The sequence below is a fragment of the Rhipicephalus microplus genome, chromosome 3, assembly GCF_043290135.1.
Source record: "Rhipicephalus microplus isolate Deutch F79 chromosome 3, USDA_Rmic, whole genome shotgun sequence".
Taxonomy (NCBI): Eukaryota; Metazoa; Arthropoda; class Arachnida; order Ixodida; family Ixodidae; genus Rhipicephalus; species Rhipicephalus microplus.
Window position 1 is genome coordinate 253,143,294 of NC_134702.1, and position 14,754 is coordinate 253,158,047.

The 14,754-nt window shown below is 44.3% G+C and overlaps 1 protein-coding gene across 5 annotated transcripts in view; it reads left to right on the plus strand.

Moving 5' to 3' along the window:
- The first annotated feature begins 497 nt into the window (after positions 1-497).
- Positions 498-14,754, plus strand: part of LOC119168643 (cytochrome P450 3A16) — a 291,485-nt gene continuing 277,228 nt past the window's right edge. For 2 of the 5 annotated variants that reach the window (XM_075890903.1, XM_075890906.1), the window contains exon 1: positions 504-789. Coding sequence is in view for 3 of the 5 variants with exons in the window: in XM_075890905.1 (XP_075747020.1) it covers positions 13,483-13,532 (50 nt within the window). In the remaining 2 variants the exon portion in view is untranslated. Of the gene's footprint in view, positions 790-13,450; positions 13,533-14,754 lie in introns of all 5 variants that reach the window. The other 3 variants (XM_075890905.1, XM_075890902.1, XM_075890901.1) reach the window with 3 other exon arrangements.

A 14,754-nucleotide genomic window follows, 5' to 3' on the forward strand; every position in this document is an offset into this window, starting at 1 on the left:
TTTCACATATGATGGTAGACACTAGTTTTTGAAGTTTATTCACTATGCATATTTTCAGGATATTACAAAAAATAGCAAACACGTTTGGGTCAGCTTTAATTCGATTGGCCATTGATTTAAGTCGCGTACTGTCATCAAGTGCGCAATAATTATATCACCCGGTTGACCTATATAATGACTGTACTTGCGTTGAATGTATTATCACTATAAAGATAATGAACAAAATGCGCTACAAGAGCTGCAGTGGTTGAAAGGGCTATGAAAAACCGGTCGTCAAATGCAAAGCAGGAGTAGGCAAACATGAAAACCACCTAACGCGTGGGCAGAAGATAAAATGCGCAAAACTTTTATTCTTGGTGGTAATCCGCGTACACTGAAGACAATGTGTTCGGGCACTGCGATAATTGAGCATCTGCATGTGTTCCCACAATTGCGATTGTGCAGGAAAAAGCAAGAAACACTGCTATCTGGGCACATGCGCAGCGCCTAGATAACAGTTGTGCTTGCCTTTCCCTGCGCAACTGCAATTATCCCAGCTGGATAGGCCTCGGGGTACGCCCCAACCCTAATGTACTGTATGCGTTGTACTGCAGTGGTATGGCGGCGTGTCCACCCATTTGTGCGGCACTTCTAACCCAGGTCGTTAGTCGGCCATAATCACCTGGGAAGAGGCAGCCCCTGGTATTGTGGAGAGCTCCGCGGCTACAGCACACGTTGGCATCTTGTAGTTCAGCATCGTGCACCCAGCCACAGATTGAAGCACCCAGGAACAGTGGATCTAATAAAAAGGTGCGTAAATCCGTCGCTAAAGTCGACTAGCCATGACCACTCACGATATGCGAATTACGGCGAATTTGAACTCAGACAGCTTACGCAGCGTATTTTAAATACCGGTTGCAGGGCTAATCTGTTCAGCTCAAAGGCGTAGCAATGCCAGCCCTTCGCCCACGTGTAGGGCTTACGAGCACGTCGTCAAAGTCATGAGTTACGCGATTTTATTGTAGAAGTGCAGGTTACACGATATTATGCATTCATTACAGCCCCGCCCAAGCCTGTGTAAAGCAGACGAGCTTTGCTCTGTGAGGCGGCAACTTGCGCTGTTTGTGGCTCGTGATGTAGTACGCCCAGGAGCATGCACTGCGCACATGCGAATCGATATGCTTTAAACTGAAAGATGTTTTTTTAGTCAGCTTTACTTTGTTGGCTGTGCTCATTCTTGCATGTTATAATTTTTATATTATGTCAGACAACCAAAGAGCCATAAAGCAAGCATTCTTTGCTGTGAAAAGTCCCGTACACATTATTAGCCTATTTGCAATATTCCTCAGTCCGAGATGCCGCAAGCGTCGTGCAGCCTACTGCATATTTGGATAAAGAAAACCAGTCTTTATTGTAGTGACTCGTGCATAGCAGGTGAGCATGCGTAAGGCCACCTATGCCCCAGGGAAACCAAGTTCAGGCCCCACAAGCAGTGCAATCTGTTGCCCTGAAGAGCGAAGCCGGCTGCTCGCGTGCTCTACACAAACTTGGACAGAACTGTACAGCACTCATGGAGTGAAATAGAACATTGAGAGCGAGGAGCTTCTGGTAGATGTTTACTATAGCGCAGCTTGGTTTCTCGTTGAACGGTGTTGCATTGTGGCATGAAATAAAGAGAACCTACATGGTGCACGATTGCCGCTTCCGGTCAGAAAAGCGCGTATTCTGGTGTAAAATGCACTATGTAAACGACGATGCCAACTCGATCCCGTCTTCTCATTTATGTATTGATTCTGGTGAACAGTGAACACAGCCATCGAGGAAATAGGACTAGAGGTGCGTCAGTACACCTGACGAGGTGCACTGAAGCTTTTGCGCACTCAACATGATCACAAGGATCTGCGCTGCTCCTTGTGAACGTTTCATTCGTGTCTTCATGTTGTGTGCGGCAAATTTGCACTATCCAGCTAAACCAGCTAGACCGCCTTACCGTATTTTTACCTGACAAGGGCCCAACATTTCGGTAGGTCAGGCACACGTTTCAGGCAGATTAATTTCACAAATGTTACATAGTTATGACACAATATTGTGTCGGCAGGGGCACCCCGTTAAAATGGTCATATTTCGCTCTCTATACCTTGGTGAGAACAATTTTGCGGACGGGCGGGCACGTGCCCCGTGTGTCACACCCTGGCTACGTCCATTCAACTGCCATGGGTGTGGCTGTATTCACGCCATGAAATTCACGCCGCTTTTTTCATCTTTTGCGTTGCAGCTGTTAAGCGCCGGCTCTAGCGCCGGGCATCGCGTCGTAATTTATTGAATAGAATAACTAAGTGTAGCCAGACTATCAAAACTTGATGCTGCCAAGCACACTAAATTGTTTTCTCAGCTCAGCGTGCTTTTGTCTCGTTAGGTCATGCCCAACTTAGATTAGCCTAGTTGAGCGAACGCAGGTGTAGCCGAATCTACTGCAGCCTAGTTGAACGTGGCATCACCTGATAAATTTGGGCGTTAGTTTAATTAGGCCAGGTCATAGTTGCTGTTATGTCGAGCGTAGTAAAGTTTTGATGCACCCGGATGGGTTGAGAAACATACACGTACAGATAATTTATTGAAGCATAGTAGATCATGCTCTCATTAGTTTGCCTAACAAAATTAGCCTGAATAAGGTAGACCTTATCTCGGCAAATTATTCCGTGTCTGCTTCCCCATAAGCCGAGAGGCGCCAAATCCAAGAAGATACAAATCACCCCATACTTGCACACTACGAAATAAACTCATTTCTCTTTAATCAGTGTTTGTTAAGATGGCTGTCAGTTATGCCTGATAAATTAGTCTGATACTCAAACACACCAGCGTACTGAAGCTTCACATCTTATACTTAGTCTCATTATGCATGAAAAGCTAATGAGGCAGCGGCTATGTAAGCACAGAAAATCTGACTAAGCATGATTATACATGGCATCAAACTAGTCTGATTATATTTAGAAAAAGATAGGCAACTTCTCATCAGAAGCAGCGTGACTATGCCCTTTGCAGAGCAAGCACTTCTCCAATGGTGTGCCGGTCAACTCGGTCTTGTGTTCTCTGCTGCCTTGTTATACCTGCGAACTTTCAAATCTTCTCGGCCCACCTAACTATCGTATCCCCTTCGTGCATGTGCCTTCTTTAGGAGTGCAGTCAGTCACCCTTAATGACCGGCGGTTATCCTGTCTACGTGCTACGTGCCCGGCCCATGTCGACATCTTCTTAACTTAGGTTTTGATATCACCAACTCCGATTCGTTCTCTAACCCACTCTGCTCTCTTCTTGTATTTACACCTATCAATTTCCTTTCAATGGCTCGCTGCGTCGCCCCCAATATAAGCTGAAGCCTCTTTGTAAGCCTCCAGATTTCTGCTGCCTAGGTAAGTACCGTTCAGATCCAGCTGTTATATACATTCCTCTTGAGGGTTACTGGCAAATTACCATTCATAATATGAGAATGCCTGCCGAATGTCATCCACCCAATTTATAGTCATCTAGTTGTTTCACACTCCTCCAAGGTTAATACCTAGCCTCAGTAGAGATATTCCTTTACAACTTTCAGCGTCTCCCGCCTACCGCAAATCACTGCTTTCTGACGAGACTGTTGCACATCACTTTAGTTTTGCGAACATTGATTTTCGGACCTACTCTTCGTATTGCCGTGTCCAGTTCAGTAATAATAAGCTTTAATTCATCCTCTCAGCATCTTCTCAAGGCAATGTCATCGGCGAAGCACAGGTCACTAAAGTCCTCTTCATTAACTCTTACCCCACCTCTTCCAATTGTACGCCTCTGAAAACCTCTTCTAAACACGCGGTAAACACCATTGGGGAGATTGTATCATTTGTATTACAGGCTTCATGATTGGTACTTTGTCGCCTTCTTTATGGAGCACTATAGTGGCAGTTGATCCTCTGTAGATTTCTTCCAGTGTGTTTACGTAGGGTTCGTTGATGCCGTAATTCTGTAATGCCTGCATTATTGCTGATGTCCCGACTGAGTCAAACTGCTCCTCGTTTCCTGAAAGCTATGCATAGAGCTGGTTGTATTCCGGACATTTATTTTTTACCTGATTCAGAGTATGAATATGTTTTATTGTGAAGTAGCTTGTACGAAGTCCTGCTTGCTCTTTTGCTTCAGTCAACTGTAATGTCATCTTATATCTATTAGTACCATTTCACGTAACCAGCTAGGATATAACAATATATGTCTATGAGGACAATATGGCGTTCTTTGCATTGGAAGACAACATTAAGACCTCGTATCACCTGTTTTGGTCTTATCTTAACACGCTAGAGAACAGAGGCGTATCCGGGGGAGGGTAGGGAAAATTGAACCCCCCTGAAAATTTGGCGCAACACCCTCGCGATTTACCCACCTTTTTATCGTCACTTCTCGTTGACGCAATGTGAAAACTATTTGGTGTTACTATCACAATATTATTCCTGAACGCTTCTACAGCGAATAGTCTGAATTGGGAGAAAAATTTAGATCCCACGTGCAGTGGGAGTCAGTGATATGCGAAGCACACATTAGGAAGGTCAATATGTCACCTTAAGATTAGCACAACATTACGATGCAGACATAAATTAAGCCGTACATTACTATGATGCCTTCATTATCATGTTTCGACGAGTCATTTACCCTCGTTTCCTATTCACGTCGCGTGAACCAAATTTGATATATGTGAAGCTAGAGAAACGGACATGAACGCACTATGAGCATAGAATGTAGTCATGTTTTACATGACAGGCATGTGATTATCATGTTTGGAAATGTCATTTGCCATCGTCATCCATTCATGTCAGCAATACAAATTTGGCATATGGGGAATCAGCTGAATGGCCGCGAGCACGCTAGTGGCATATGTACCTACGTTTTACATGAAACACACATCTTGATTATCGTGTTTGGATTTGTCATCTGCCGTCGTCATCCATTCACATCCCGCAATACATAATCTAGCACATGTGAAGCCAGCAAAATGACCAAGAGTGCACTTTGAGCATGGTGTGCCGTCATGACTTACATGACATGTACATCTTGGTTCATATGCAATGACTAGTCACTTATGCTCGTCATATAATCATGCTGTTTTAAACAAATTTCGGTATCGATGACATTATCGGAATGACCAGGAGAGCTTAAAGTCGCCGGTGGATAGATGAATAGATGTATGGCTGGATGGGTGTGTTTGGGTAGGTAGGTAGCTAGGTAAGTAGTTAGGTAGGTAGGTATATAAGCTCAAAGTCGCCGAAGTTTGCTAAGAAATGCTTCGCATTTGAAATATATGGTAACGCTCAAATTAAACGCCTAAAAATTATTGAGGGTGTTGAAACAGCAAGCTGTATGAAACTGAAAGATTTACTATCGTTTACTGCATCCTGTTCAATAAAGCTATTCATGTGCATAATCGTTCTCAGTGTAATGATCTTATGAAACCCCAAGAAGTGCCCGGCTGCCTGTGTGGCAAGCGCAATGTGCTGGCTCCTTCGACAAGCATTCACAGAGGCCATCATACAATCGAGGAATGGCGCCTCGCTCTTTTGCTCTTTCTCGTCGCACTCGTCTGCACGACGACAAAAAAAAAGGAAGAAAAAAGAATATACCTGTTTCTTAATTACAATATTTTGTTAGAGGAGTTGACAATTACAAAAAATTGCGATTTTAGTGCTACAAAGCATGAACACGTGTCATAGGAAGACGACAGACAGGCGCTACTAACAATTGGCTTATTTTCAATGTTGAAATAAAAAATAGTAGAATTGCGCACAGGCGCAGTGAGCACGTACGATGGCAAAATCACTTATCAAGCTACGGGCATGTGTTATAAAAAAAATCGTTCTTCTACAAACGCACACACGTCACTAACACAGTTCTTTCTTTTTCTTATGTAGTACGCCTCGTACAGTTCACGAACTGATTTGTTCGGTTTCTTCATGGAATCTTGCCCTCGCGAAATATCGGCTCACACGTGCATTTTAGGTAGCGGGACGAAAGATGGGAACCATCTGCTTTAGATTTTGCACATTCTCCCTTAACCAGTCACTAAAGCAGCGGCCTGTTTATGCTATGGACGACCTGGCGCTATACAGCGGTTAGTCTTACACCATTCCTTGTTTACATTTCACCATGTGGTCGATGTATGCTTGTCGGAGCGTCTGTTGTTTTTCTTTTTTTTTCTTGCTACCCACTTTTGCCGTGCGAAGGCTAACTATATGCTAGCGTGTTAGGCACCAAAAAAAATGAGCGGGACCGAATGCGTATTGATGACCTTCTTTAGGTTATGAGGAAACGTTCCTACTCCCGGTAACACTTGAATTTTTTTCATGAAGTGCTCCTACATCCACTGTTTTTCGCTTAAGCCTGTTTCACATGCAAGCGATTTTGCTCCAAAAGCGGAGCGGCAGCCGCCGCGCGAGGCCAAAACTGGTTTCTACAGCGGCGACTAGACGCCCTTGTGAAATTCGCTAGAGTTGGAAAAATTCGCTAGCGGCACGAGCGGCAGAGCGACCAGTGACGTCATTTGACACGTGATGACGGGGCTGGAGTCGAGAAGTTGACGCGCGCGCTGCGAGGAACTGGTTCCACAGAACAACTCGCTCCGACTGAGTAGCAGAGGACCTCCGTCCTCTCCCCGGCTCACAAATGTTTGGCGCTGCTTTCAACAAGTCGCTGATAGAAGTTGTGAAACGATATCTTCTTTGGGACGTCAAGATGGGGGATTTCCTCAAGAACCATAAGAGGAGCTATATTTGGGAAGAAAATGCCGAGGTCGCACACTTCCATAAAGTAAACTTCGTGGCTTGAACTGGCCATGTTCACTGGTGAAGTCGAAGTGCAGCTGTTTTTCTTTCAATTCCTCGACGATGCTTTCGCCGTAGTGACAATCGCATGCGGTGCCTTTTTTATTTCAATAACAATATTACTACTTTCTTTTTTTCTGTTTTTGGGTTTGCATCGAAAGTTATTTCCATGTAGAAGAGCCGCATGGCACGCCGTACTTCGATGCCGCAGCAATTGTTGCTGGTTTAACAAATGATGACATTTGCTGACGTGGTGCATAGATGAAAGGCTTCACACGAACGAGAGAGCAAGGACGGCTGCTACGGTAGTCGACTTGAGAAGTAGCATTTCACACATGTCACTGAAAAGGAATTTCGTGATGTGACTCAACTAAGAAGGGGCGCGAAGCATGCTGTCATGGTTCGGGGAAATAAGGCACTCATCAGGGGACTTTATTTTTGTTCTCCCCTTCAACAACACCTCGATTTCTCAATAAAACCCTGGCTGACTTGTCCACGTCCTCCACGACGCTTTTCTCGCAAGGAACAATTGCACCGCACAGCGCTCAAGTTTGCAGGCTGTCGACAGGTCCTGACACCTTGGCCAGCTGTTCTCCGTGACACTCAGTGCAGGAATGGGCGGCTGGCTAGGAAAAAAAAGATGTTCGGTCGCGAGCACAACATACACTGCGTAGATAACGAAGAACCGCTGTTGATTTCAGGCACCAGTGCAGCAACACACGCCTAGAAGCATGCATCTAAATTACGCTGTCGAATGCTACCAATTGAACGTCACTATGTGCCGACGACAAAGGTGTGTTGTGCGAAATGGTGTGATACTTCGATTTTCCTGCTCACCACTACAGCATTTATGGACGCAAATGCAAGCTAAGGCAAGAATTGCTGCGTAGTCCCTTACCTTCACCGCGCACAAGTGTATATACAGCAGTCAAAGAACCGGGACAACGAGTGTATCACGTATATTATTCTACCTGCCATTGGTGAAACTCGTCCTGGAGTGCTTTACTGAATCATTGAAAAATATAAGAGGCTTACTGTTTAGGGTGGAAGCATACGAATTCGAGCGCTAGAAGAGATGCAGACCATTCAGAAAACCCCGATGAAGGATGTGTTCGCATGAGCCAAAGGGTGACCACAAACACTGCCGAAGCTTACTACTTAGAGTTTTTATAAAAACTCTTATTTTGACTCGAGCGAACAGGTGCAAAAATTGAGGTATAAATTTTGCGAGTTGTGTATACTGGGCTGACAGAAACCTCGTTCAGCGTCCCAATGTTAAATCCCTGAAAGCAAAAGCAATGAATCGGAGAAACATGGGAAGTGCTGCGCAAAACATGCTCGCAGTTCTTAAGCATTCAGCTAGCTGGAACAGCTGTATAATAAAACCATACAAGCAAACTATTTTTTTTTGCTTCTCCATGGTCAGTTATATCAGTTATATGAGCACGCAACAAGAATCCAACTTGAGAAAGCAACTGCAAACGTTGCTTATTTGTTGTAAGATACATGTTAAAACTAGTGCAATCAGTGTACAGACGCGTAAAAGTCGAGCGGCTATTGATGATGAACCTCGTAGCACAGGGGCGCCAAATGGACACTTGGAGGAGGGCGCGGCTTTCAAATACCACTGAAAACAGCGGTTGACCGGCGCCTTCCGCGGACAACACTGCCCGCTAGACTGGCGGGCGTCGCGCAACAGCAGCGGCGCATGTGAAACGAACGTGCGTCCGCGCGTCCTCCCGCCGCTCATCACCGCGACCGCCGCCGCTCGTTCGCTCGCATGTGAAACAGGCTTTAGAGCTGCTCTTCACTTTTGGAGGTAGTGCTTCAGCCACTAAGACTGCTGCGTAGAACTTCGTCTTTCCAATTGTATCAAAAATACCTCTTCTACTACATGCTTGCGAGTGTTCACAGGGCTGACTCCTGGTAGGACACAGCGATGACCCTCTTGACTATCTCTGAGTGGCCAGAGCCATGTGGTAGAAGCTTCTTTCGTGCCCGAGTAGAACACATCCCACATGTGTTAACCTTACTAAACCGCAAATCGACATCTAAAAACAAATCAATTGCACTGGGACAGTTCAGCCATGAGCGAAAGGTCACTTCCATACTGTTCAAGAAGGTTCACCAGTATGTCTACCCTGTTGCAATATTCAACTGTACTATTAACGCTTGAAATAATAAATTTCCATGTGTCTACGATTTTTTGAACTTCTTTCTTAACACAAGCTGTAAGGCAATGTTTATTGTTAGGACAAAAAATGTCGCATAAAATTGGCGCCCCGAGTGACCCGTAGTAGATTCTCTTATCTTGCAAGAATCGTAGCTCGCTAAAAGAGGTAAATGGACTGCTGAAGTAACCGTCTAAAATATTTTAAAGCATTAACGATGAGTACAGTGTTGTTTCGAAAAAGAATTAGCTTCCTTCGATGCGCGTTTTCACGGTTTTCAAGGAGGAGTTCTGTCTGTCATATGTCTGATTTCTGTCCATCTTCTGTAGCGCTAATATGACCATGTTACCCGTTTACTGAAGCGGTAATGCCCGTTGCAACTCCTCTCGTCCTATAGGGTGAAAGAAAATATGAACGACGCTTTTTTTTACTCTTATTTTTCTGTAGCCGGAAAGACAGAGCAGTACACAGAACATATTCGGCATGGTTTTTCAAGACACCGCAAATCATTCGTTGCGTTCAAAAAGGTAACAAGCGCACACAGCTTCGCACACTCGCGATGAAACACGGCGCCAACATGCCATGCCATGTCGTCGTCTCGCTGGCCTCGACGAGCGCCTCCTTAGTCAGTGACAGTGCGGCACACAGCATATGTCTTCGGCATCGTTTGGCAAAGAGCCACTAGTTATTTGTCGCGTTCGAAAATGATACCAGGCTAAGGTAGCACCACGCACTCAGAAAAAACAAGATGCCAGTAGAGCACAAATACCATGCCATCAACTCTGACCCTAATCACAGATGGGGCCATGACTCGGCAGAAGATGGGAGCGCACAAAGCTCTATCATACAGTGATGGAGAAGTTTCGTGACTAGAAATAAATACTAAGGAACAATGTTTACACTATAATTATGTGCTTACCTGGCATGCATTCAATGGTTCGTGCACAACCAGTCAAATAGGTTCCTACTACTCCTTCTGCGGCCGCTAGGTTAAAGAAACTATGCCTATTGCGTCGTGCTTTAACACAGCTGCAGGACGCAATGGTTTGATCACAGATCCATCTAAGTAGACGCTATAATAAGCATGATGCCATGTGCACAAGAATAAAAAAGAAGTGTGTTCCCTCCGCGACCTCAATATGCCTGCAATGTCGGCGTTGTGTCGTGATATTATGGGCATGCCTAAGAAAGAGCACAAGTGTCCAAGGGGTTCTCTTCCAGGAATCGGGGTAAACGGGGGGAGGGAGTGGGGGCAATCCAGGCCAGAGCCTCTGTGACATTTTATGCCATGAATACATAGCACTGATGACCTTTGCTTGTCCGACCCCTCTTATGATCAAGGAGGCACCCACCTCCCATAAAAAATTTAGTACATCCCTGCAGTCAAGGAGAGGGGGATGGATGGGTGGTTGGGTTTGGATGGATGGATGGATGGATGGATGGATGGATGGATGGATGGATGGATGGATGGATGGATGGATGGATGGATGGATGGATGGATGGATGGATGGATGGATGGATGGATGGATGGATGGATGTGTGGGTGGGTGGGTGGGTTTGGGTGGGTGGATGGATGGATGGATGGATGGATGGATGGATGTGGCTGTACCCTTTAGATCGGGTGGTGGCTCGCGCCACCAAGCCGTAATACTTAATGATCCAAAAACTAGATTTATTTTGGTTCCCCTAAATAATCAGGTTGAGGGTTCGTACTTTGCAGTGAAGGGTTCAATTTTCATTCGTGCCATGACTTTAGCCGCCAATCAGATAACCTCTTTCTAGTTACTTCTACCCGCTTAAAGTCTATTTTGCTCTCACTGTCCATAAACTCCAGTGCTTTAAAAAACTCTGCGCCGTCATCCTGAACTATAGGGTGAAGGTCTTTACAGAACATTATCAAGTGTTCGGCACTTTCCTCTTCCTCTCCACACGCACTGCATACCGTGTCTACCCCTTCGTATTTGGCCCGATATGTCTTGGTTCGCGATACTCCTGTCTTGGCCTCAAACAGTGGAGAACTACCCCGAGTATTATCATAGATCCTTTCCTTGGCAATTTTCTGCTTAAAAGTTTGATAGATCTCTAGTGCGGACTTTTAATCATGCCAATTCTCCAGATATTGATCTCAGCTTCCTTCACCTTCGTCTTAACCAATAATTCTTTTTGTTTGGCTCCCTGCTGTCTTCCAAGTATTTACCAGTCAATTTTCTGGTTCGCTTGTGGCGTTTTGTATCGACATTCTTATGTACAAGTAGCTGAATATCTTCCTAGTCCAACGCTCCTCCCCCATTTCTCTCACTCGCTTCTCAAATTTTATCTTGCTGCTAGCTTCTCTGCCCTCAAATGATGTCCATCCCATATCACCTTGTGCTCCCTGATTTGGTGTATTCCCGTGAGCTCCTAAAGCAAGCCTACATATTCCACTTTGCTTAATTTCTAATATTGCTTGAAGTTCTGATCTCATGCACAAGACCGCATTGCCGAACGTTAGACCAGAAACCATGACCCCTTTCCATATGCCTCTCACAACATCATACCTATTGTAACTCCACAGTCCCTGGTTTTCATTACCGCTGCATTCCTGTTACCTTTAGTCGACACGTATATTTCGTGTTCCCTTAGGTACTCGGCCCCCTTGATTATCCATACGCCCAGATATTTGTATTTATCTGTTATTGCTAGCGTGACCTCTTGTATCCTAAGCTCTCTACCTTCATTGTCATTATAAATTATGACTGCTGATTTTTTCTTACTGAATCTGAAATCTAACCTATCTCCCTGAATACCGCAGATGTCCACCAATCTGTCGCAAATCTGCCTTGTTGTCGGCCATTAGCACTATATCATCTGCGTATATCCATGCTGGTAGTGCTTGTTCAATGAGTTTTTCTTGTTTGACAATAAAGAGGTTGAAGCCCAGTCCACTTCTAATTTGGCCTCAAATCCTTGTAGGTACATTTTGAAAAATAAGGTTGACAGGGGACACCCCTGTCACCTTTATTACACAGCACACACGGGAATGATGGGCGAAAGTGAATAAGTAAACAGAACTAACGCTGGTGTTAATTGAATTTTTTTCTCTCTGGAACGAAACATCTGGATTTATTGCCACCACGTGGCTGAAATAACGCCATACTAAAAATACAACATATAGAGGTCACATAGTTTTCTCTTTCCTGGATACACTATCTATTGCAATAAGTGTTACAGATAATCGAATTCAATGTCACTCAAGTTGACTGACGGCAATCCGATGACTCTCCTTATGGTATGGATGGCTTCAACAGTGTCTTTGGCTACCTGCTATCTGTGATGTGTTAAAATGACTGTGCTCAAGGGGAGGGGATATGCCACACTCGAGACAATGACCTGCTAGGCTGTACATGGTCGATCTTCACTTAATGTGCGTTCATGCTGTTTTAGTGTGCTGTTAATGCATGGGCCGTTCTGTGCTAAGTAGCTTTTGCCGCAGGAAAGTAGTATCGAACCAACACGCCCAATAAGGACCTGTTCTAAAGTGTGCCTTTTTTTGAATAACAAAGCTTCTTTTAATAGGCATCGTAACAACGAAACCACCAGACATAATTAACGGGTAGTAAATTGAGCTAAAATGCTACTTTAAACCAGTATCTCCACTATCTTGGGAGCAGGAGTCGTTTGGTGCCCCAATTTGCAAAATATTCTACAATTTGGGCCTTGCACGATCCAGAACTTCCAGAAATTCTATTACACGTGCACCTATATGATATTCCTGCATTGGCTAGGTATTCATTTTCTTACAACATTATGCGATAGTTCATGTCGTGTTACTTTTCTATACCGTTTGCTTAAGCTGTCGTGATAATTGACATGTTCTCGAAAACAGAACAACAAAAAATGTGGTAGGCATGAAGAAATACGGCAAGTTGGGCTAGTCTGGCATCAATCTTTATCATTCAACTTGGTTACTGCGACAATCAAATACTTACTATTTCTTTTATGAATTTGTTCAGCCTGCTAAAATTTACCTAATCGTTCATGCAATATTTTTAATGAATTTATTGCTTTTACAAGCTTACAACAGAACGAGCCATGGTATTGATCATTTTTGTTACTAAACCACTGTAGAGGCCTGGTTTCGTAGTTCAGTCATGATTTTTTAGAAAAACATTTACCACCAAGGAGAAACCTATATATACATTCACGGCAGTGGCGCATTTGACCTGCTAGTACATCTTATTGAAGGATGATGGCTAGTGCCAGTAGCAAGAAGACACCATGACGGAGAGAACTAGCTTCAAGCTCAGCTTCGCTCTCATACGAACAGATTTTCTCCTCTAAGGCGCCGCTTTAAATATCCTGTGTCAAAACAAGGAAAGCTAACACACGGGGTGTTCCAATATAGCCCCGCTTGGGGAAGAGCCTAGAAAAACCCGTGACGAGTTCTTTTCCTCCCACATGTGCTTCCCCTGCTCGTTTTTCTAGGCGCAAGTCGAAGCAGCAGTGCTCGCCGAACGATGATGCTCGGTTTACTTTTCTCATTCTGCATCGTGCTTCTGTGGTATTGGTAAGTCTGAACCATTTAACTGACTTTTTGTCCAGGATGGTAAACTTTCCAAACAAATTTTGCGTTAGATGCGATAAGAGATCACTCAGTGCGCAAGACATAAATACTATTTTAGGTTGACCAGATGCAGAAAATCGCTGTTTTGCTTTGCCTTTCTGCCGAAATACTAAACACTGTACAAGCAAGAAACATTCTTTTCTTGGAAGTTGCTAGAAAAGGGGAACAATTCTTGCATATAGTTATGAATTGAGGTGTTGTTTCAATGAACTCATTTTGTAGCAGTCTATTCGTGTAATCACTCATGATCTCTACGAGAGCCAGCAAAGGAAATGCTTCAAGTATGCTTTTGTGTGCATGGGTCATAGGTCGATAAAGCTTTCAGCAACATTTGACTTGGTTATTAGTGAAATTGTATCCAGAGAATGCCGTATCGGAATAAACCTAATATTAATTAGGTCAGGACGTGAACGCATAAGGGCTCACAAATTTGGAATATTTTTCTTTTAAAGGTTTATGAAATTTTATTTGCAGGCTATAAAGCACCTGCTTCCTGTATACAAGGTCACCAAGCACAAAATTGTACCCACTGCAAATGCGATAGAAACCCGCCGCTAGCGCTACTGCTACCGACGTCACTGTGTGGAAAACTAAACGAAGGTGATTCACATTACACCGCATTAGTGATTTGCAATGAGCGATGACGGTGACACCGCTGAACCATGGAAGCCAAGGGAGCACTTTTTTAAGCATATACTAGCGAACTAGCTAAGCTTACGGGCATTATGCGAAGTGCTTCACACTGTCCAGCTAACCTGCGAAGGTGACATTTTAGAACGTCACTTTGTTCTCCAACCGAATGGCGCAACCATACCGTTTTACCCAGGCGTGAATGAGGAGTTTCAGTATATACGAAATTCAGCTAATTCCAGAATTTTCAGTGAACATTGCGTGCTCAAAACAACGCATGCGCAGAATGTAAACGCAGTTAAGCCCTGGCATACGTGCGTATTTCTGCAATATCGCGCTCAGGCCAAGCGAACGTAAGGAGTCACGTACGCAAAAATAGATGGCGACGCCGGTTGAAACTAGAATTGTCTACTTCGATTTTTTCGCGAGGTCAGCCTGGGAAAGTTTTCTTTACTCGCAAAAATGGCCTTATTTGGTCTATAATTAAGTAATTATGTTTCGCCAGCTATATACGGCGATACAGATACTGCTGCTT